The sequence below is a fragment of the Boleophthalmus pectinirostris genome, unplaced genomic scaffold, assembly GCF_026225935.1.
Source record: "Boleophthalmus pectinirostris isolate CB_2022bp ecotype Guang Dong unplaced genomic scaffold, ASM2622593v1 HiC_scaffold_20, whole genome shotgun sequence".
NCBI lineage: Eukaryota > Metazoa > Chordata > Actinopteri > Gobiiformes > Gobiidae > Boleophthalmus > Boleophthalmus pectinirostris.
In genome coordinates, this window is record NW_026571153.1 from 11821282 (window position 1) to 11845250 (window position 23969).

The 23969-nt window shown below is 34.5% G+C and overlaps 1 protein-coding gene, 1 long non-coding RNA gene and 1 other non-coding gene across 13 annotated transcripts in view; 1 reads left to right on the forward strand and 2 right to left on the reverse strand.

Moving 5' to 3' along the window:
- Positions 1-1051: 1051 nt before the first annotated feature.
- On the reverse strand, positions 1052-23833 carry shtn2 (shootin 2). Of its 7 annotated transcripts, none has more exons than XM_055156325.1 (19): positions 23789-23833; positions 21279-21366; positions 18268-18338; positions 17240-17277; positions 16965-17025; positions 16469-16563; positions 15259-15508; positions 14127-14224; positions 13969-14050; positions 12688-12782; positions 6317-6466; positions 4421-4574; positions 4006-4150; positions 3708-3769; positions 3497-3594; positions 3083-3103; positions 2949-3002; positions 2294-2444; positions 1052-1555 (listed from the first exon to the last, which is right to left on the reverse strand). In XM_055156325.1, the coding sequence occupies exons 3-19, from the start codon at positions 18302-18304 to the stop codon at positions 1401-1403; spliced, it is 1746 nt and encodes a 581-aa protein (XP_055012300.1). In that variant the 5' UTR covers positions 18305-18338; positions 21279-21366; positions 23789-23833; the 3' UTR covers positions 1052-1400. The 7 variants fall into 7 exon arrangements, with proteins under 7 accessions (XP_055012300.1, XP_055012298.1, XP_055012299.1 ...); XM_055156323.1 differs by lacking the exon at positions 23789-23833 and adding an exon at positions 23456-23561 and having other exon boundaries at positions 18268-18329; XM_055156324.1 differs by lacking the exon at positions 23789-23833 and adding an exon at positions 23456-23561.
- On the reverse strand, positions 23065-23147 carry trnal-cag (transfer RNA leucine (anticodon CAG)). The gene has a single exon. It is a non-coding gene; the product is annotated as a tRNA-Leu (tRNA).
- Positions 23221-23969, forward strand: part of LOC129409751 (uncharacterized) — a 49121-nt gene continuing 48372 nt past the window's right edge. For all 5 annotated transcript variants that reach the window (XR_008632550.1, XR_008632548.1, XR_008632547.1 and 2 more), the window contains exons 1-2: positions 23221-23361; positions 23452-23585. This is a non-coding gene — a long non-coding RNA (uncharacterized LOC129409751). The remainder of the gene's footprint in view (positions 23362-23451; positions 23586-23969) is intronic.

Consider the following 23969-nt stretch of genomic DNA (forward strand, 5'->3'; position numbering starts at 1 on the left):
CGCCGAAACGCTCAGTGGTGTCCAAGTAATTGCCGGCAAAATAGCAAACAAAGCAGAAAATGAACATGTCTGTCAACAATCAATTGTTGTTGGCAAACTTGCGAATTTAAGCTGGGGTTAGTTCAGCTCTTCGCTGATTGGCCGGTGTGCGGTGTACAACTTCCAGGGGTTCTTGTAAACCATCTAGTGTATTCCGATTCCTGACCTAGACACTGGAGAGAAATGCAATTGAGTGAAAGCACTAGGTGGCGCCAACCTGGCTAGGAAATTCCTGGCAAACAATAACATCTCCATGGAGACATGCAGATAGAGTAAAAAAAGTTGCACATTGGGATCAGTTTTGGAATAAAATAATAATTAATCTTCTTTCAATCTCTGTAGGCACTGATGTTGGGTATCAGCAAATACTTAAAGCTTAAAAATGTAGGACCTTTAAGAATTGGTATCAAAAAGCTGAACTGGTTTTTGACACAGTTAAAGAATCCCCACAATATTGTAAATAAAAGGACATTTAGGTTGTCATTTTCAGATTTACATGTAAACAATTTTCTCACAAAACATAGATCTACTTCTTTTCAAAGTGACCATTTAAAGCTTTGGTTGAATTGGCTGCATTTCTAATTTAAAACCACGGTGGTTATGTTAGCTTTCTTTGGCTTTGAACTCATTACTGACAGGTCTTTTGTTAACCTTTACCATAAAACTGCTCTTGTTTCCTGCAATTATACACAGAAAACACAAATGCATTTTCATATTGATTTCACAATTAAACATGTAATGGGCTTCTCCAAGAGCAATTTACTCAACACAAACCATTTCAGTGCTTTGTAGAGGTTGCTTTCACATTTCACTTAATGGGTGATTTATTGTTTTAGAAGAAATATTCAAAATGATGATCTAGAAATGTTGTGTGTTGTATCATATTTTGTTAGGATTCTTTAAAAACTTTATATATTAATTGTTCGGCTTAAAGTCCTTTCAGCTCACAGTCACGTTTTGGGGTTGAGCAATGGCACCACTTTTCAAGATAGTGCGAAGAAAAAAAAAAAAGTTGAATTATATGACAGTTTTTCTTTAATGTGGACAGGCTGGGTCAAGAAATCTGCAATCAAATCAGATAAACAGCAAATTCCAACATAAAAATCTGACCTGTCCTTCAGCTCAATTTTAAACTATCCATGGATTTCAGAATGATGATAAAATTGCACTTATTCATGAGTTTCATCTTACTGTTATGCAGCATTTTGAGGACTTTTCCCTGTTCTAAAGCTACAATAGTTTGTTGCAGAGTTGTAATTGTTATGGCAACAATCTTAATTTTTAATGATTCTGAAACCCATGGATAACAGAAAGCCAAAGCCCATGATTTCTTTAATGTTGTGTTGTAATATGACTGTAGCCTATTTTGCAGTTTCTCCTGGGTTGATGAGCAAAGCTGAGGCTCTGATTCTGGAGTCGCGCTGGTTTCTGTTCTGTGTGAGTCTCCGCAGCACAGGAGCAGATCCACTGTCACTGAACCATGAAACATGCTCAGGTTTCACTGAGCTGGCTGCATCTGGAACAAGATTAGCACATAGTGAAAGTAAATAAACTGACTCACAACTGTATCAAGTGATGGTAAATGGTCACAGTTTTATACAGCGTTTTTCCACCTTCAAGGCTCTCAAAAAAACGCTTTACATCAAGGAACCACTCACCCATTCTCACACACATTCATACACCAGCGTGCCCTGACACTGGGGGCAAGGTGGGTTTAGTGTCTCGCCTGAGGACACAACGACAGCAGAACTGTACCACCAACCTGCCAAATACTCTACCAACTGAGCTACTGTGTGTCCATAGCTGCAAGGCGGCCAGAAAGGCAGATACAAATGTATTATTATTATTAAATTAGTGTTCTAGTTATGTAGGTCAAACATTTACTTAAGATGATCAAAAATAATTCAGTAAATAAAGTAAAATAAATTGACTTTTTGTGTTGTTATTAAGAGTTTGATGGGATTACTTCAAGAAAATAAAACATATTTGTATATTTTATAGTATATAGATTATTTCACTCAGTATAGCAGCTGTCTTTTCTGGTGAGGGAGTTCAGAAACTGCTTATCTTCACAGAGATGTTATTGTTTTGCCCGAAATCAGTAAAGTATTAAACTTATGGTGCTTGCATTGTTTTTGTTGGAAACAAGCAGGTAGTGGACCTAGAAAATCACATAGTACATCTTTAATGTGTTACTACTTCAGTTTGTTTAATAATCAGTAGGGGAAAAGGATTTTTTTCTTTTATTTTGTACCTTGAGACTGTGTAGATTCCAGTGGTTGTGGGGGGTCCTCCATGGCCCTCCTCCTCCTCTGTAGCACAGACAGCAGCTCTGTCTCTCCCACATTTCTGCCCAAACCTCGTCTGGAGGACTGTCTGCGATGGGGCTTTCGTTTCAAGGTGTTCTAATGAAACAGACATATGCATCATGATCCTATACTCGGACTGGCCTTTATGACAAAAAAATGAATCAAATTTTTTTCCTCCTACTAAACAATCACAGTTTTCAATTCAATTTAATCAAGTCTCTTATATTATTTTTCTGATCATACACAGCATAAACCATTGCCATTTGACTCAAAAGTAAATCAAATTTATTCCTCCAAAGTTTGAACGCTGCTCCAAACCACAAGCTTTTAATGACAGAGAATTGGCTGAAGACCACTTGATTAAAAACGACCAAAGCTGATCATTGATGATTAGAAATTACAGTCTTAATCTCGGTTAAAAAATTTGGTTAATTGCACAGCCCTACCCTATACTGTAAATACCCTTTACTTTTATTTTTTATTTTGTCTTACAATAATCATATTACACATCATTCATCCTCATTAAACACAGAGTGAAAAAACTGTGATTTTTATTCACAAATAAAACCATTAATAATTATTTTTGTGTGGGTGCATTACCAAGACTCCTTTAAGTTCCACAATGGCTGATTTTCGGTTTTCACTTTGTTGGTCCTGTATAATAATGACATTTTAAAACTGATTTTAAGATTTTATGAACAGATATTTTAAAAGATATTGAAAGGATTACATACCTTCCATATGCCATCATCCTGCTTTAAAAATATATGAAAGATAAGAATTTTACAGTAAACGAATTATTAAAGATGCATTATGTAACTTTTCTCTGAAAAATACAGCGCCTTCTTCTCTTTGTGGAAATCCTATGGCTTTGCCTGGAATGTCCCAGTATGGCATTAAACTTATATCTTGTATTTATCCTGTTACAGGTATTTCTATTGCTCAAAAATGCCTTGAAAAACATGTGTTATAGCCCCTCTCCACAGATATGACCTGTAACTTGGCCTGGTGGTGTCACCTTCTCATCTCTGTTTAATGCCAATAATAGTGTGTGACATTCAAGGCAAAGCAACGGCATGTCAGACAGAAAACCCTTCACCAGAAATGTTACATAGTGCAGCTTTACACAAGATATTGCACTCACTGACCAGCACTGTGTTGGTTGGTCTTAACACGATTCCTTTCTTGATCCTTTCCATCATTTCAGTCACTGCCATTGACTTCATATCTGCAAAGGGTGTCCCATCTAAAAATAAACCAAATATACTTAAATATATTATTTTACTAAATTACATCATTACATTTTAGTAAATTACATCACATTATTATTTTAGTAAATTATAAAACATTAAAACTCACTCTTCTCTCCAGCACTTTTAGCTGCTGATTCTTTGCGTCTTTGTTTCAGAATTTCAAGTGTACTGTGACAATAAAGCAAATCAAATGTTAAAACTATTAAATTTATTGCGATATGAGACATGGCTGTTCATTACATACAAAACATTACAAAACAGTACATTTCTGTTAGCTGTTTAGTTTGTTGTGATATTGGTTATTACATTAGACAATATTGCGATTTTAATACTTTTACGATGTATCATGCAGCCCTAGTGTGTACTATAGTTAGAGGAAGTATTTGGCGTGTTCAGATACATACTTGTTCACAGGAGGTGGAGGAGGAGGAGGTGGAGGAGGAGGAGGGGGCGGAGGAGGAGGTGGAGGGACCCCAGCAGTGGGAGTTTTCTGTTCCTCTGGTTCACCTCTGGACATCATCGCTGTCTGATAATCTTTTAACTGTATCACTTCAGTAAATGGGAAACAAAACTTAATATTTATTACAAGCAATAGAAGTACTATAGCTAGATATTATGTTTCTGTTTTTTTTCATGTGTTTGTATGCTGCTGGCTACACACTGGTTTGAAATAAAATAAGATACTTTCCAATGTAACATTTAAAACTGGAAAACTCAGGCATGCTTTTCAATGGATGGTACTGTTATTGCTAAAATTACTAACACTTTATCCATTTGAACTTGAGAAATTATGTTAGAAATACTATTTGGGCCCACTACCTTCTTGTTGTAGCACATTAACTTTTCTGCTGGCCTCAGACAGTTTAATTTCCAGGTCTTTCTTCTCATCGTCACAGGTTTTTAGCTTCTCTTTCAAATCCTGCAGCTCACATTTCAAGGCCACTTCCTCTGCATCATGTGAACCCTGGTTAACCTGCATAAACACATCATGTACTTTGTAATGAACTGTGGAGGAAGATGGATTTCAGATTCTTGTTGTAAACTCCAACTTGAGCACTTTTCACCATTTAAAACATAATTCATAAGATAATAATATTGCAATAGATACATTTTTTGTCAATTAGGGCTGGGTATCATTAAGAATCGGCAATACCTCGATACATAGGCCATGATACGGTACATGTCTCGATACAGTGAGCTTTCAATTCAATACGATTCAATATAATATATTTCAAATTGATTCAATACGGTTTAAAAAAAAAAAAGGCTAAATCATGGCTCTGTTTCTAAATGTCTTTGTTACCACTTCTTGTGCAAGTTAATATGAAACACACCCATTTTACTCAAAAACAGTAAAAATGTCAAATATGTTGCATGAGTTTCCTTCTTCTAAACAAGCAACAAAACTGTATCACTGTAACAAAATAATTTAGTTAAATATACCAAAAAATACTCCACATATATCAACCATATATCAACACAGCAGCCCATGATATCGATACCACATTAAATGATACAATATACTGATATTTAAATTTTTCACACAACATTTTTGTTGTCAGTTGTCATGGCAACAGTTTTTGCCACTTTTAAGCCCAAACATATCTCTGGTTTTCATTTGGTGATGCATTGGGCCCAAAATCTGCTGGACACAGTTTTTTACACAAATCTTTAATATGAAAAGAAACAAATATATATTTTTGGCATATTGAATACTAGGGATGTAACGATATCCAAATCTCTCGGTACGATATTATCACAATATGCATCTCATGGTACAATATTTATTGCGATATTCTGGAGAAGCTTATATAATTGTAGAAGGGGCACTTTTTTGCCTTTAAAATACCTTGACAAGATTTTGGTGTGAATTATCTCCATCATAATCCCAAAAATTGAAGTAAAAAACATCTCTTCTCATCTCTTCATGTTGTCTGCACTGAAATTAATCATGGGATATGTAGTTCCCTATGTTTATAAGTAGTTGCTTCAAGAAAACCATGCATTTAAGGAAAGAAACTTGTAATTTGATATATTGTGACAGCCCATGATATTATTGTGAGACCTTTGACGATATGATATCATGATATTTCGGTTACTGTTACATCTCTATTGAGTAAATTTAATTGGACATTAAGCAACATAAAATAGCCAAAGAATGGGGACAGACATTCAGCAAAGTGTCACATATGGACTAATGCAATTAATGTAATTAATGATTTAATTTTGTTTAAAAGTGCACTATATAATGTTTCTGGGTGAGTTCCACTACCTACTTGTCTCTGTGGAAATGTTATTGCTTTGCCTGGAATGTTCCACACTATGGGATTAAACTTTTCAATCAGTTTTTAAGAAGGAGGAAAGGAGATTATACCATAGACCATGTCATATTTTTAGCAACACCTATAATTAAACAAATGCCAGAGTCACATATTTTCTGCCTTACAGTAGAATATTTCAGGCAAAACAATAAAACCTCCACGAGACAAAGCAGAGACTCCACCAAAAGAGTTCCATAGTACTTTAACTTTACAATGAAGGCAAATTTAATCGATCTAATCAAAGTTTAAAATGTCCGTTGTTCGATATTCATGCTTGCGGTTTAACAAAAAAGCATTTACAGCTGAACTAGAATAATATCGTGTCTGTCCAGGTCTAGTCACATGGTATTTTTATGTAATGATAACCACTGTTTAATGCTCAACAAATACAAACCTGATTCTGGTAGCTATGTTGTATGTTTCTCAAGGCGACACTCATTTGCGATATTTGTTCTAAAGCATTTTGGAGCTGCACATTGGTATTTTGGAGCTGCACATTGGTCTCATGGTTTGTCGCAGGGTTTATTTTCTGTGCTTCTAACATCTGAAAAAAAAAAAAAAAAAACATTCAATTGAAGAAAAAGAGAGAGAAATTTAAACAAAGCCTTATGATTATCTTGAAAATGGCGTTGAAACACACAAAATGGTACAATTATAGAGCGATAAAGTGGGATCTAAATGGCTACATGTTCATTTGCAGACCCCAGGAGGTTGTCACAATGCAGAACAAGCCTTTTCAAAGCAAAGTTTTTATGGAACAATGCCTTCATTCATTCACTATCTGCAGCAAAGAAAATCAACAATGTATTTTGCCTGGTGGACAAATGGTCATGTTTTGCTTAAAGTCTAAATGGGAGTTTGTATGGTTGCCGTGACACAATGAACATAAAAAGACAGGAATAATTGTGCTTTACAGAATATAAATTAAAACATTTTTCACAAGAGCCGCTTTTATGGGAGGCAAACCGCTACCTGATTCATAATAGGTTTTTTTAATTAATAATGAGGGGAAAGAAATTGTATAAACGAGCATTACCGGCTATTGTGCTTAGCGTCGATTTGCGATATTATCTTTGTGAGCTGTTTTGACCGCACGTATCTGCTAAGTGGTACCTGTTTTATGTGGCTGAAATGAAAGCTTTTAAATGCTAAAAATGAGCCAGAATAGGCCTATTGAATTTGTGGTTTCTTCTGTCGTCAGTAATGTAGGTCATTGACACACAGGTAGTTTTTCCAAATTTGTTCAAAGCATGCAACCACTCCACAAAGCTGCATTCAGGGCATTTGTATGTGTGGTAAGCCATACAAAGTCAAAAGGAGAATGTGACCTAAATATTAAGATTTATGTATGACTCCTAGGGCTGTATCAACAAGTACGAAAGACTTGAAGCAAAAAACGTCCAGAAAAATGCTGTTTCTAAATGAGTTGCTCCAGGTAAAATTGAACACACCTAGTACGGTAATATTAATAAATGTCAAACTCTTATGTATAGTCAAATAAAACTATGAAAATAAGACTCATTTTCAAAGAGTCATGTTGTTTTCTTAAAAGTCTACGATGCAACTTTTCTAGCGGAGGGTCTGACACATGCTTGTCTCCATGGAGATGTTATAGTCTGAAATGTTCCAAAGTGGCTTATGCATATATGTTATAATTACATATGATGTTATGGCTTGTAAGTTATGTTTTTTAATGTACATTTGAGCTTTGCAAATGTCTTTGATTGTATAAATGCAAGATACACTGTAAACGTGAACATTCAAAGTAATTAAATAGATTAAGTTGTGTATAGTCAAAGTTTTAGAAGTAGTCCTAGTAACTTAATTATGTCAAGTTACTGTAACATGTTCTTTTTGTGTATTTATTTATTTTTTTTATTAAAGGGAACTATTGTGGGTATAAGTGAGTGTAACTCAAAAACACAGATGAGAACGTAGAATTAAGTAATTAAACGCTGAGAATGATAAAGTTATTTCTATTGTAACTGCAAACTTAATTTATATAGTAAAGCTAAAATACAATACAATTTCAAAGTGCTTCACCAAATAAGTACTAAAATCTATCAAAACAAATACATTATTTTAATTTATTGAATTTTGAAGTCATAATAAATGAAAATAACTAAGTTGCCTTAACAGAAAACTATGAGTCATATCAATTGCCTAAATGATTTTAAGTTCTAGTAACTTATTTGGGTTTAGAGTGTAGACAAGTTGAGTTGTGTGATATTGTGGAACATTCCAAGGAAAAGCAATACCATCTCCATCGAAATAGGAAAAGTTACTTAGTTTAAATAAAATTCACTAAAATACACTAAAATAAATAACCAGATATAGTATATTTTTAGGTTACTTGCAGAGACAATCCATAAAAAATACCACTTTGAAATATGTCTGTGTAATAACTCAGTCATCCTGGTATGTTCAACTTTGAAAGAAACTAAATGTATCACAAATTATTATATAGTACACTGTAGTTATTTTAATGTACATTTTATTTATAACAAGCTTGTAACCATTAAAAGACTACACAAAAATTAAGTTGTTCTTTTGAAATGGTACATATTTGACAAAGTCATAATTGTAATATAGGAAAATGTTTATGTTTTTTCAAGCTATAGTTACAATTCTGCCTTAAAATTTAATTCTTTTTACAGTGTAACCAAAATGACACCACAAATACAACCCCTGAATTTCAATGACGTACAATTGCCATTTGTAAACTGTCACCTTTTTATGAGAAGAACAATAATGTGAAAACAGGAAACATGCCTGACTGACTTTCATTTCTGCCTTCCTCGACAAACTTAAGGAACAGTTTTTTTGGTCTCTATCATTCGGTACAATCTACTCCCCTAACCCTTAGTTGCAGGATCCCATTTTCTCACACCAATTAGCAGCATTATTTCATACATAGAAACACATAATAACATGCACACACGGCTTTACAAAGAGACAAAAAGGTTCAAATTGCTTCCTGTTATACCACCATGCATCGGAGAGGAGAGGTGTGAATAGTTTGTGTTGTGAAAACAGATGAAAACACACACAAATAGTGGAGCATACAAGAGGCATTCAAGCGCAGGGGGTCTTTTAACATGAATTGAGAGTAAAAAGGGTTGAATTGTATGAACAGTTGGGGGTGCTTTTCACAGGTAAGGACCCCTGCTAGGCGCCCTATTGTGTGCCTGTCCGGTAAATGTGGGACGAAGCACACAAAAGCGACAATTGCTATATATGCGAAAACATAAAGGTGTCAGGGAAAGACAGGTTGCGCTTAAAGACCACTATTCTACTCCGGTGGCAGAGATGACCGCTAATTATGGCGAAGGGAGGGGCCAAATGGGGATGGGGGCGTTTTTGGGTGAAAGAAAATGGTTTATAATGGGAGCAGCTGGAGCAGGCACAACACTGGGGTGTATGTATGTGTTTGGGTATGTGAGTGAATTGGTGTTGTCATTGCTTTTGTCTTATGTTGGTGAATGGTGCTGCTGAGGAGGCTGACTGACATGAGAGATAGGCAAAGATGTATACATAGGCTACCAGTCAAAAGTTTGGACACACCATCTCATTCATTGTTTATTTCTTACAGGTTTTCTTACATATAGATGACATTTATATGAAGAAAGATATATGAAATTATGTAGTAAAGAAAAAAAAAGTAAATAACTCTACTAAATTGTATATTCGAATCCTCAAATCAGTCTCCTTTTGCTTTTTTGAAAAATATAAAGTAGAGTTATTTCACTTTTTTCTATCTGATGTCTTTTATATGTATATAAAATGTAGAAAGTAGTAAAAAAAAAAGAAAAAAACATTGAATTAAAGGGTGAGTACAAAGTTTTGAGTAGTAGTGTAGTAGTATACTGGTCTGTACATGGTCTGAAAAAAAAAAGTACTACAGAAAAATAAAGGACCAGTAAGCCAGTAACCAGTCAAAATAAACCTGCTATGTACTGTCAGCATTTAATTATAAAGCTTTTCATTGTCTGAGAATCAGGAAATGTGCAGTTAGCATGCTAGTCACAGGAAAATTCCTGTTCTGTTCTCTGAGATTTGTGAATTGCACTTATAAACTTATAAACTCATCACAGTGTTAATAATGAACATGTTTTAAATTTGTGAAGTTACCGAGGAATCACTTTTGACCTCTGCAAACATTTTAAAATGAACTAGTTTAGTTTTTCAAGTGTTTAAGACGATAAACAACAGAGTCTTTGAAATTAATCAACTAAAATGTAAAAGTTACACTAATATCACATTATTTTCTAAGGTGCAATGTAAATTTTCCGATGGAGGGTTAGTCATCTTCTTGTTTAAATGAAGATGTAATTGCCACACTAATTCAGCAAATGTATTTATTTCCATGGAGACAAGCAAATTACACGTCAGATCTATGGAGAGGCCAAGAATACAGCAAACATTTTTCAAGGCAATAAAAACACAAGATGTATTAATCCCAAAAAGTTTAATGCCATACTGTGAAACATTTTAAGCTGTGGCATCTCAGAGACAAGAGATAAGCAATTGGTGGACCCTTTCCCAGAAAAGTTACGTAGCACAGGTTATTATCAGTTTTATTTCAGTTCAAGAAATGTGTTAAATAAAAAAAGTACCCTAAAAACCTACTTGAACACAGCATTTTGAGCATTTGTATAGTTTTGCTTCCACCTCAGCATTGGCGTGAAACACAGAGGAATGGACACTCTTCTCCTGTCCCGACACATAAACCAGTTGGTGACAGAAGCGCCGCCGCAGCCGCCACACCCCCCCTCCCATCTCCATGACGACCTCGTTCTCCGCTATGGCACCCCAAACGCCTGAAGGTCACAGCCAACACCCCGTACCGTAGCTTGGCACGAGCTGTCACCTTCCATCTTGAGTGTGTGAGCAGGTATTAATCGGATTGTGGGGACTAAAATCTGTATGTAGGCCTGTCACAATAATCACTTTATCGACATTCAGTATATGAAAGCTGGAACAAGATGGGGTTAATATTTATTGTGTGTATATTTTATTTGCTCTATTAGGAATTTTTTGGTTATTTATTGGCTATTTGACAAGAATTAAGCCATAAAAACTTCTACGACCCATTACAGATGCAGACTAAGTACTACAGTAGCTTATGATTTTTTAAAACAATATTGTACATTTAGAACACTTTTTGTGATTTAAATCTGTTTTGGGGCTTTTGTGTCAGTGGTATAAATTAAAATATCGTCTATATTTACTTCAGCAATATATCACATTTCAAAATTTGTTATCATGACACATACACACTAACATTATGGAGACAAAAACTAGGCCTCCATGTAGGGCTGGGTGTCATTAAGAAGTTGCCGATACGATACAAACCTCGATACATAGGCCACGATATATATCTCAATACAGTGAGCGTTCAATTTGATACAATATTTTCATTCGATTTGATTTGATTCAATAAAAAAATTATGGCTGTGACACTAAAAGTCACTACTTCTTGTACAAAGTGAATATGAAACACACCCATTTTACTCATCAACACAGTGAAAATGTCAAATGTGTTGCATAAAAGAGTTTCCTTCCTCTAAACAAGCAACAAAATTATAGCGCTGTAACAAAATAATTTAGTAAAATGTACTAAAAAGCACTCTTATATATTGATACAGCAACCCAGGATATTTTTGCACACCTCTACTCCCATGATATAAATCCTTTATATTTAGATCAACAACATGGCTCAATGTTAAGATATGGGTTAAAATAGACAAAATCATAGTTTTACAACAGTTTGTGTAAATAAAGTTGAGAATAAAAGTATAAAAACACAAGAAGTATCAGGGAATAGTTCTACCTATGTCATCAACATCATCAAAAATTCCATCCAAAATGCAGGGACAATTTGTAAGCAGGGACGGCATTTTTCTGGCAGTTTAAAACCTTCAATTAACAAAGTAAAGGTGTTGTAATTTATTTTTATGAGTGTAATCATACCTTTGGTGCAATTTAGACATGCTTTGGCCCTTGTTAACATTATGGTCGCCAGGTGACAGTAAAATTTGTAAACACAATCACATCATAGAGACCTGCCTCACTTATAGGAACGAAAATCATGTCCCCAACTGATTTTAATACTAGATCAATGACATGGTTTAAAGTTAAGATATAGGTTAAATAGGTTAAAGGAACTGTATGTCAGATTTCAAATTTCATAAACCTGGTCTATCTGTGTCCCCAGATCCTCAGATAATAAGTTAACTTTTATTGATAACCATTCTAGTTTCACTCTGTTGATTTATTCTTACTTACAAAAATATTGGACATGAAAAAAACTTGTGTACTAATCTCAGTTTGCAGGTTTAGGCACCAGCAGCCCAGGTTCAGGTGTGACAGTAACAGTGAGCCTTTAAGTCGTTTAGTCAATTTATTGGTTGATGGTGTCTTAGTCGACCACATTTTTGGTAGACTATTTTATAAGTATAAGAATTTATGCCAGAAAAGAGTTCACTTGTATAGATAGATCCTAATAATTTTGAGAGCTTTTACAAGTGACACACCCCCTTTTAGTCAAGTTATTGATGGCAAGTCTTTAGTATAATAAAAATTTCTGTAGTCAATTTCAGTTTCAGTTCCCTAGTTATGGTTAAGGTTTGGATCAGTCTCCAATAAACGGATGTAAGTCAAGGTAATGTCCCAAAGAAACATGAAACCCAACATGTGTGTGGTATAGAAAGATGAAATAGGTGTGAACGTTTTGCATGTTTTGGGTGCGTTTGTGGATCTCACCTGGACGGCCCAGACCTCGGCGTGTTGCCTCAGGCCCTGCTCCAGCTCCAGTCTCTGAGACATCTCCGTGAACTCCTCTGTGACGAGCTCGGACACTGCACGCAACACAACACATCATCTGCTGTCAGACCTCTTTAACCGGGAAGTTTTTTGGATTTTAAAGACTTTTGTGTCTTAAACGTCTGTATTCTTAAGTTTAAATTCTTAACACTTAAATTTTACTTACTGTACTGTTTTTTCAACTTCCCATATGATTCTGAGATCCTGTTTTTGCTGCATATTGGCAAGTGGTACCCTGGTCCATTTTAGTTTGCCCTCATTTTAGTCATGAATAATGCTTTAATAATATGAATATGAATAATAAATAAATAAAATAGGGAACAATTACAGCATATACTAGCAGTTCTCCTTTTGGGGTGGAGATTATACTTTTGGTACATAGTTATCTTCTAGTGTTGGTAAATAGTTTGCTTAATTTAAAAGCCCATTTTATCTTAGCTCAGCTCTTCTTAAGCTGAGGACTAATTCAAAAGTGTTTAATAGTCTTATATTTTAGCTCAAGTTTGTCCCAATACCATCCAAGCACTATACAAAATTACAAGACTGCAATCTAATGCTGAATAAGGATAATTTCAAGTTCATTTTCAGCTGTGGCAGTTATCACTTTTCCACTATTTTATTGCTGAGGTATGTCAATAACGCAAACATACCCACCATTCTACATGACAAAGGGCAATAGAGGAGACACGCTAAAAATGTTTAGTATCTTCAACTAATCTTAACATCACTGTGATCATTTCATACTTTCATACTTCTGTCCCATAAAATAAAATACTTAAGAGGTCTCTCAAAAGTGTTTTCAAATCTCACACCTGAATGAGTAGTCCTTGAATGTCGCTTCAGTTTTTAAAGTGATTAAAGTGGAAAAGACTGTGACGCCAATACAGAGTGGTAGTTTAAAGATACAGTCAGTAACTTTTCTAGGGGGGTGATGCGTTGCCTACCTGTCTCTTTGGAAATATCTGTCTTTATTCTATTACAAGTGTTTTTATTGCTCAAAAATATCATAAAATTGTGCATTCTTACGATGGGCTTGCCTCTCCACAGATCTGACCTCTGGAAATAGATGTATTTGTTTTAAAGCCACCTGGGCAAAGCAAGAATATCTCCATGGAGACAAACAGCTTGTACACCCCACACCAAAAAACTTGCACCTTTAACCTACAACACTGCAATACAATACAACAAGACTACTGACACGTACAGCAAATTGTGACATACCTCTTTTGATTTTATTCATAGTTTTGCTTTGTTTATTCATTCTTCTCAATATTGCTTCTTTCTCCTGCACCTCCATTTCCAGCTGAATACAGAAAAACATTACAATAGATACCAACACATAATCACGCATTTATTATGTTTGGTGTTTGCTGTAGTACCTGTTCTTTAAGCATCGTTTGTTCTTTGGTCAAAAATTCCACTTGGTTTTCCAGTTGTAGTTTTTCAGACAGAAGTCCGTCCACTGAGGCCTGTAGCTCTGCACACAGTTAATCAATCAAGTATTTATTATTTTTTATATTTTGAAGGGTCAAAGAAATACGGGATAACATTCAAGTTGCATCACGGTTGAAATGTTAACGTGTCAGGTCCTAGTCTTATGATATAATATGTTATTAAGTTTACTAGAAATAAAATAAATTCATCATTAGTAGAAATTATAGTAGTAGTAGTAGTTGCCTCTACACAGATCTGACTTGTAACTGGGCCAGAAAACTTACTACCAGCCGTTGTGTTGCCAGTGTTATTATGAGTAACTAAATATTTATCAATCTGTATTTTTTATCTGTACAAACATGACCATAAAGAATGCTAGATATGAGCATGTCTTTGTTTTCAGTCTTGCCAAACAAAACAATAGATGTTACTGCTGCTTGTGGGTTTTTACTACACCTTTTTACATTTTCACAAGGTTACAGAGACTAAAGTAAGTCATCAGACAAAGCCCTAAATCACATGAGTTTTTGGTTCCTGTTTTGGTCTCTGTTAAACAATGAGGTTGGGAGTCACATCATCATCACGTTCAAAAGGTTATGGTTTTACTTTACTTACTTATGTATGTATATATTTAATTATATTCAAAACAAAATGTACACATAAAGGATCTAATTTGAGGACAGTGAAACTGTAAAAATAAGTGATTATTTGCAAAAAGTTATGTCCAATCAAACAAAGTAGATTGTTATAATTATTAAGTAATAAGTTAAGTAATTATCTAATAAATAATTACATGGAACCTTTCAAAACGACCTCTGTGGACACTACAATGCCTACAAAATTGCCACTTATTAAAACTTTTATGTAGGCTTTTTTAAACAATAAATATGTTGGATAATGTGTAGTGTTTGTATATAAAAAAATATACATAAGAATAAAAATATACATGTTTTACTAAATTACTATTGAGTATTTTTAGGCTCTAGGGGAGAAACAGAAACTATAGGGGATAATTCAGTAGTGAAATCCTCTGCTTGACATGATTACAGAGCATAAACATTGCTAAAGTTTTAGAACCTGTGATCTTGGCCTGGCTCTGCAGTAGTAGATTGTCGCCCACCACTCCCCTTGCGTCGCACTCGTCAGCTCCGTTTACCCCCTCCAGCACGGGGTCAAAGGTCACAACAGACACGTCTTCAGTCAGACTCACGCACTGGTCTTGACTGAGGGACACACTGAGGTCTTTGGAGAAGTTTTCGGGCAGTTCTGGGATCAGCGGCAGCAGCATCTGGCTCTGTCGCTTCAGTACACTGTTCTCTCTGGTTACCTAGGAGACGCACAGGATTCAAGTAGATAAAGTATTACAGTACACAGTAGGAGTACAATAGGTATACAATAGGAATGGGACATGAATGAAGAGCACCACAGTGTATTTTCTGTACATAAAAGTACCAGAGGATAAAGTCACTGTGATTCTGCCAAATAAAAGATTACATTAATGTTGGACAACTTGATGACATCATAATTTCAAATGGAGAACATGGGCCTGTTTAACTCTAGGGTGGATTTGCAGTTTTTGAAAGAAATATCCAAACTTATAATCTATAAGTGTTGAATTGTATCATTATTTGTTTGCTATTGGCTCTGAAAACTTGCTATATTAATTTTATGTCCTTTCAACCAATACGTAATTAAAAAAGTGTAAATTTTTTATTTATGCTGACAATTACAGCGATATTAACCATACACCAAGTCAAAAAATCTACAATCTGATTTCAGTTTAGAATTCTGAATTACTGACCCAAAAAGTCAACCAAGTATTATATTACTAATTTTATCTATTTACCATTTATAAAACATTTTTACAAAGCAACTACAATGACCATATTACAATAATGGCTGAAATACATGCTGAAATTAGCCAGTGATCAATAAAAGACAATAATGCTGTGTCTTTTATTTAATTATTTTATTTATTTATCTATTTTTTATGTATTGTTTTTATCTATTTTTTTTTTTTAGTACTGCTTTTATGTATTGATTTTATTATTTTTGTTCACTGATTTGATTTGATTTTTTTTATTGATTGATTCTATTAGTTTCCTCATGATTGGAACATAAGTCAGCTGATTTTTTTTATTTATTTTATTATAATTTTTTTTTACATTGCTACGTATTTCAAGCACTTTGGAAACTGTCTTGTTTATAAAACGTGCTATACAAATAAAGTTGGATTGGATTGAAATGAATGAAAATAACACAATATATAATGCAAAATAAGACTTGCCTTGACAGCCAGAGCCTCTGCTGACTCTCTGCATGAACGCTCAATCTGAAACTGAATCTCCAGCATGTTCATTTCTTTCAGCAGCTGACTGGACACTGGAAACACAAAGGATTTAGATTAGATTCAATTTAATCTTACAACAAAATCTACAAAACCTAATTGATACTAGAACTACAGTCCAAACTAAATACTCAATAGAAAATGTAATAAGAAAATTGCATAAATATGACAAAAAATACTTTTCCTGAATAGTTATCGGAAATCACATGGTAATATTTAAGTTATTTTGTGTTGAAAATTACATTATATTATATTTGAGGGGTTCATCTTCGTGTTATAGGCAACATTTGAGGACTTTTTTCCAGTCAAGACATAATAGTTAATTTTAAATAGTTAATTACTTCATTATGAAACATCACTGGCATTAAAATCAAGTTGAAATTTCGGTATCCGTGACGATTCTATTTGAAAGTATAAAATCATTGATTATTCTTACCTTCCTCCAATTCAGACAGTTTCTGATTAGCTTCATCACGTTGCCTTTCCAGGATCTCGCACTAATCACAAATAAAAACATTTATCACTGTATAAAATAAGCGTCTTCATTAAGGACTGATTTGATTCATGTAATGTAATCACGTTTTCATGTCTTTAAATCTATGTTGTTTTGGTTTATCTGCCTGTGTAGCGGCGCAGTCTTCGCTGATTGTCACTAATGCATTTAAAACATGCCGTAATCAAGTCTTCAAGTTCTTTTTGACAGTTTTGTACCTGTATCTGTCCCTCATCTTCCAAGCTTCCATCAGACTCTGTGGGAGGAATATATAATCATAATTTTACCCAAACGTTGCAAATGGATCTAAAATAATGACAGAAAATACAGGAACATTTAGGAACCAGTCTAGACAAACAATGCAAGCAGTGTTGGCAATAAGTAAGATATGGTCGCTAAAATACTGCGCCTGCCCTTGAATGTGCATTAGAGGTACATTTCAGCTGTAGATCCATAGAGAAGATGGATGGGTTAGATAAAGAAACAGGAGGAGAGCTGAGCTAACAGAGAAGAGCCATCAGAGCTATTGTATATTGTACAGGAAATAATCTATGGGTAATTTTAGTTTACAACACATTGTTTAACACCTTCTTTATGGCAAGTTTTCTTTTTTCCCTTTTTGACCTCTCTAAAATGACAGTATTTTTTATGATTTATTTGTTATAATATGTAACTCTACCATATAAAGCTGCATTTACATTTACACGATCAAAATTAGGACTAAATTTAGACTATTCCTTGGATTGTTTGGAATAAAACAGGATCAAACCAAGTCTATATTTAGTCTCTACCTGGGCTAAAACTAAAACAAGTGTGAATGCAGCCTAATTTACTACATTTTTTTAATCTTTACAAATTACATGTAGTAACTATTTTCCTTAATTTGTCTTCTTTAAAAGCAGTGAATGTCAAATAGGTACTGGAACTGTGTTGGTTCTGATCAGGAAGACAATAACATGAGCAGAAAGAGAAAAAGAAAGGATGTAATAAAATACAAAAAATAAAAACATTTACCAAACTAAAACTGAGATAAAGTCATAATACCTTACTCATTCCATTAATTAATTAGTATTATTTTGTCGAGTAAATGCTATTAACTATTAGCAGCAACTGTTAGTCTATAAAATATTTTTGGTTATAGCAAATTGAAAACATGGCTTGTACATTGCCATACAGCTTAATACAATAAAAACACAAATTCTATTGAGCAATCTCTGCATTTTCGTTTCGTCTTGCATTATCCTACCTGACGCTGAATAGTCTTCTTCATCCTGTATCCACATCCTGGTGTGTTATTGTCTGATCCCACTGAAAAAACTGCAAATACCAGCTTTAAACAAAAACCTGGGCTGAAATCTTCTGGAGTTCTTCGCTCATTCTGAAGGAAGGAAGTCTGAATCTGTGCTCAAAAACCCTCCCCCGGTCACAACTTTTAAAAGGGGAACTTTTCCTTAGTTTTGCAGACAAAGTGGCTTTATGCACACTTGACAGTAAGTAGTTTAAACAGGCACCATGGTAAGACAGTCAGATTCATGGCATTCAAAGTTTTGGAATAAAAAGCAAGAAAATGTACCCACGGTTTTGATTTTAGTAGCAGTATCCAGTTTACAACCAATGGGCCCTATGTTTAAGAGCAGCATGGTAGTTGGAGTAGTAGTAGCAGTAATATGCACATTTTTTATCTATTTTGTGACCTGTTTATCCTTTTTATTTGTTTATTTATTTCATTCATAACGTATAAAAATACATCAACAGTGTCACAACATCAAAACATACAAGAAATGAATGAAAAGGAGCAGAAAGAAGAGTTATCTTATGTTCCCTGCCTCCTCTTCCCTTTTCCAGACAATACATCAACACCGATAGTTACTTTAAAACATTTCAGATCAGTACATTTCAGTTTAGTCACAATTATTAATCAATTGCAAACAGAAATCTTCATTAATATGCACAACTTTTTTCCTTTTTCATATATACACATTGCACTGGATTTTATGTGTTTTTTAAATGCCATTATTGTAGTTGATTCTCCATAACCTTGGTTCTGAATCTGTTTTTTTTTGTTTTTTTTTAATGTAGGTTCCTTTTAAATTGTAGTGGCTTGTTCTCATCTCAGTCTTTGAATACATTACTTTCTTTATTATTACTTTGAGGATACATAAGTCAATAATATCATGCATTTTCAAAACTTTAAGTTGAACAAATAATGATCATTAAATTTCTGCTTTCTTGTACTTGGTGTGGGACAAACAGTGCAATTCCTCCATTAGGGTTGTGCAAAAATATTGAAATATCGATATATACTGTATAGTTTAATGTGATGATAAAGTATCGATACTGGGTGCTCCTGTATCGATATATCGCTAAGAGCATTTTTGGTATAATTTACTAAATTATTTTGTTACAGCACTACAGTTTTGTTGCGTGTTTAGAGGAAGGAAACTCGTTTATGCAACACATTTGACACTTTTACTGTTTTGATTAAAATGTGTGTGTCATATGAACTTTGCACAACAACTGGTTTAACAAAGACTTTTAGTATCACAGCCATGATATAGACATTTTTTATTGAACCGTATATATCATATCGAACCGAAAGTGCACTGTATCGAGATATGTATCGTATCATGGCATATGTATTGAGGTGTATATCGTATCGCCAGCTTCTTAATGATACCCAGCCCTATTCACCATTTCTTTTCTCCATGGAGATGTTATTGTTTTCTCTGACAATAAAACTTACCTCCAGCAAGTGACATCATCAGGCTAGATCTGTGGAGACGCGAGCCCACTCACAGTAAGAATATATGTTTTCACATTGCCGTGAAACAACAAAATACTTCTAATTAAATAAATGCAAGATAAACAAGTTTAATGATTTCAGGCCTCGCTAGAAAAGTACTGCACCTTTAAGATACAATTGTTTTTCAGTGTTTCAAATAAATCCTATTTTCTTGTTTTTTCAGAGTAAAAAACTGAACCGCGTCTTCTCCTGGTGAATGTGGTCTCCTGGGTGAGCCACTGTCTGAGCACAGCAAGATCAATGTCACTCATCGCTAAGCTAAGGCCAGCTCTCCTCTCAGTGCACTTTTAACATCTGTGCTCAAAAGTTCATGACCCCTAACTGCCAGGGGAGCGGCATCATGGGTAATCACTCAGGAGATGGCAAAGGCTAAAGATGCTGCTGCTCATGTTGATGCCATCACTAAATAATTCACAAACTCAAATTTATCCCTTCTCTTACTGCTGATTTATTCATTAAGCTACCTTCAGAGAGCTCCTCAAGAACACTAAGTAAGATTAGGCTAACATTTCAAAGCCAATGTGTTTGCTAGATTCAGTTTATAGCTCAAAACATGGATTCTTACTGTGAGCGCAGACATCTCCCCACAGAGCCAACCTAAAACTGACCTGATTTGAACTGCACTGTACTGTACACTACTGTTTTTTATCTTAATTGTTACTTTTTGGGATAGAGAGAAACGTAATCTTGATTCCTTTGTGTGAAGAAATTGACAATAAAGCTAAATTTGAACTTTGATGGCCTGGTGGCATCATCTGCAAATATGTTTAATGCCATAATGTGGAATAATCCAGGTAAAACAAAAACACCTCCATGGAGAAAATCTGGTAGTGCACCCTCCACCACTAATTTATTTATTTCAGTCACAGGTATATTCTGACATTATTTCACAGACAGTCATATAAGATTGATCCTATTATGCCTACTCTTTATTCCTTTATCAGAGCATCATCTTGACACCAGTTCATATTCATAAGTACAGCAAGAGGAAACAAACAAATCAGTAACAGTACAACAAAATACTACAGCAGAAACTGAGTATCATAATTCATGTATCTGCCCAGAGTTAAATATTTAAACTACTTAAGAGTGGTGCACAATTTTAGGTCTTCTGTACATTTGTTCCAGAGGTCCACCCCTTTAACAGATAAACAACATTTCATAATGTTTGTTCTGATTTTCTTTTTGATAAACATGGCCGTACCTCTGAGCTCATATTGGCTATTTTGGATTTTGAACATATTCTGTAATGATTTTGACAAGAGATTGTTGTTTACTTTGAATATGATTTTCAAAGTGTAAAGGTCGACTAAATCGGAAAATTTCAGAATTTGAAGGTTTATACCCAGTCTAGTGACATTGTGCAACTTGAAGAATACACAAAAATATCACAATATCCTAGATTTTTCTGTCAAAATGGCTCACCCCTTAATAGCTAATGAGTATTTTCTCACTGGTTTGTCGCCGCTGCTCTTTCCCAGTCACCACCACCTGAGAAACCCCGCCTCCTCCGGTCTGTCGCCATGACCTTTCCAAACGATTCTGCAACATGTTAATAAAGGTGAAATTGTCACTTAACATCACCCGTTGTCTAGTGGCAGGCGACATTGTCAAATAGCTCATTATTCAAGCTTTGGGTCTTCCATCTAAACAGCCAGTGATTAACAAAGCATGAAGGGTTATTATTATGGTTTCTTTTGTCTTTCACCTCTCATACACCAAAATGGGCAATAATTAAATTTTATGGTCACTTTAAAAGCAAATTATAATAGCTTTTGGAGTGAAAGATTATTATTGAAATCCACTAACAATAAACAAGAACTATATTTCATGTCATGTTCAATCTTTGTCTGGTTTATCATTACAAGCATAGTACTTAAAATGCATTTTCATTTAAGCTTAATTGACTTGGATAATTATTGTGGAGAAAAAGGGAATAATGATTTTGAAAGCTAATCCAGCGGTTTTCAATGGTCTATCAGCCTCCATTCATAGACAGTAATGGCATTACGGGTGTATCTTTAAATGCTTTAGGCTCACTAAGCTAAAAGAGCTAATAATATAGTATATAGTGTATGCACTTTATTTATGTACGTGGCTATACATGTTTGAACACTATTTAATAAATGCCTGTCAATGTGAATACATGAGAGTCAATTTAAAGTATTTTCCTACACACTTCTGTTGCCAAGGGCAGTCAGATGAAAAATATGTCTTCCAAATAAAACTTGATTTTTGCATTCATTCACTACAAGGACCTAATCTAAAGAACCTACTTTAGACATGAATTTACTTTAAATGAAGCTGCTTTTTGAAAACAGTTAGTTAAGAGAAGTGAAAGTCTTCTATACTGTCTGATAAACATTTTTTTTTCTTCTTCTTCTTTCTTTTTACCACAAAGCTATACACATCTATTTATAAAAACACTAGTGCCCCATTTCAGAATAAAAATGGGAAGTTGTTGGACACTCCATGGTGGTCAATTTAGTTATTAAATTTTGGGTGGTATTCTTCAGCAGTTACAACATGTTTTCAAAATGCACTTTTTGATTGGGATTAGAGCTGGCCCGCCAGCTACAAATTGGCTATAGAGACATTATTTATTTAAAATTTTGTTATTATTTTATATTATGCTTGTTCTGGATTCAAAGTTTAAGCAAAACTATTATTAAACATTTATTTTAATAAGAAAAGGTTTAACATTACATATCTTGAAAGAAGAGAAAACATGCAGTCAATAAATATTTAGTTTGGCCAACAACTTAGTCCCAGTTTTTAATTCTTACCCTCTGTGAATTTGAGTTTGACACCCTTAAACTAGACCAGACATGTCAAACTCAGGTCCGGGGGCCAAATTTGGCCCACAACATAATTAAATTTGGCCCACAAGATCATATCAAACATGTATTAGAGCTGGCCCACCGGGTACAGTTAGGGTATAGAGACATAATTTATTTAAAAGTTTATTATTATTTTATATTCTGCTTGTTCTGGATTCAGTGTTTAAGCAAAACTATTATTAAACATTTATTTTAATAAGAAAAGGTTTAACATTACGTATCTCGAAAGAAGAGGAAACATGCTGATGTTGTTGAGATTTTTTTGTAAATATATAGTTTGGCCCATGACTTAGTCTCAGTTTTTCATTATTGCCCTCTGTGAATTTGAGTGTGACACCCTTGAATTAGACTGAGTAAATTAATAATCTTATTTGAAAGATTTAAAAAAACGAAAAGCTGTTGTCAGAAGTGGGATTCGAACCCACGCCTCCAGGGGAGACTGCGACCTGAACGCAGCGCCTTAGACCGCTCGGCCATCCTGACGTAAAAATATAACGGATCACGCAGGTTTTTAACCGCAATACCAAATCCGCTATTTTTTCCCTTCATATATAATGGGGAACTGTATTATGAAGTCAGCGTGCACGTGAAGCAGTAAAATATCACAAATATTCCAGAAAATTCCGTAGTTACAAAACATGCACCGCGCACGTGACAATGCTATGCTAGCCCTCCTTTCACTTCATGCTCGACTTGGGTAAATATGACAAAATACTCAGATACAGCTGAAAATTATCACACGGTTAAAACTATAACATGAACTAATCTTTCTCACTACTGTTTTTAGTTACCTGAGAAAAATACAGTGGAAAATGTAGAAGAAAATCCATCGAGATCAGCGTTTACGATGATGTTTCGACGCTGTGTGCCAATGCAAATAAAAAGAGCTGAGTAACTAACAAGTAACTGGAACTTTTTCAGGTTAGTTTGACTTGTAGGCAAATAAAATAAACATATAATCGAAAGCTCTGATATCAGTTTTCGTCTTGTGCATTTTATCAACGTGACAGAAGATACAGCAGACATGTAACGCTAATTTAAGTACTGAATTAAAATGCCTTTATGAACAGAGTGATTAGGCTAATAATAGGATGGAAAATTATAGCCTCGTTTATGTCTCTTACCTTATTTACATTCTGATTGGGAACAAGCATGCCTTTGTGTCTGAACTATCCCACCTAGGCAACTGTTTTCCACCTGCAGCCTATGAAGGAGTACACTAAATAACAACATATTATTATTCATTTTACTTTCTTCATAATCATTATTTTTTACATTTCTTCTGCTCGAGACGGTGCATCTGAG

Coding starts and splice junctions, on each gene's coding strand:
- shtn2 (XM_055156325.1), bottom strand. CDS start 18,304: ATGTGGATACAGGATGAAGAAGACTATTCAGCGTCAG. Junction 4,575..6,316: donor AACATAGCTACCAGAATCAG/GTTTGTATTTGT, acceptor GTGTTTATGCAG/GTTAACCAGGGTTCACATGA. Junction 3,104..3,496: donor GACCAACCAACACAGTGCTG/GTCAGTGAGTGC, acceptor ATATTTTTAAAG/CAGGATGATGGCATATGGAA.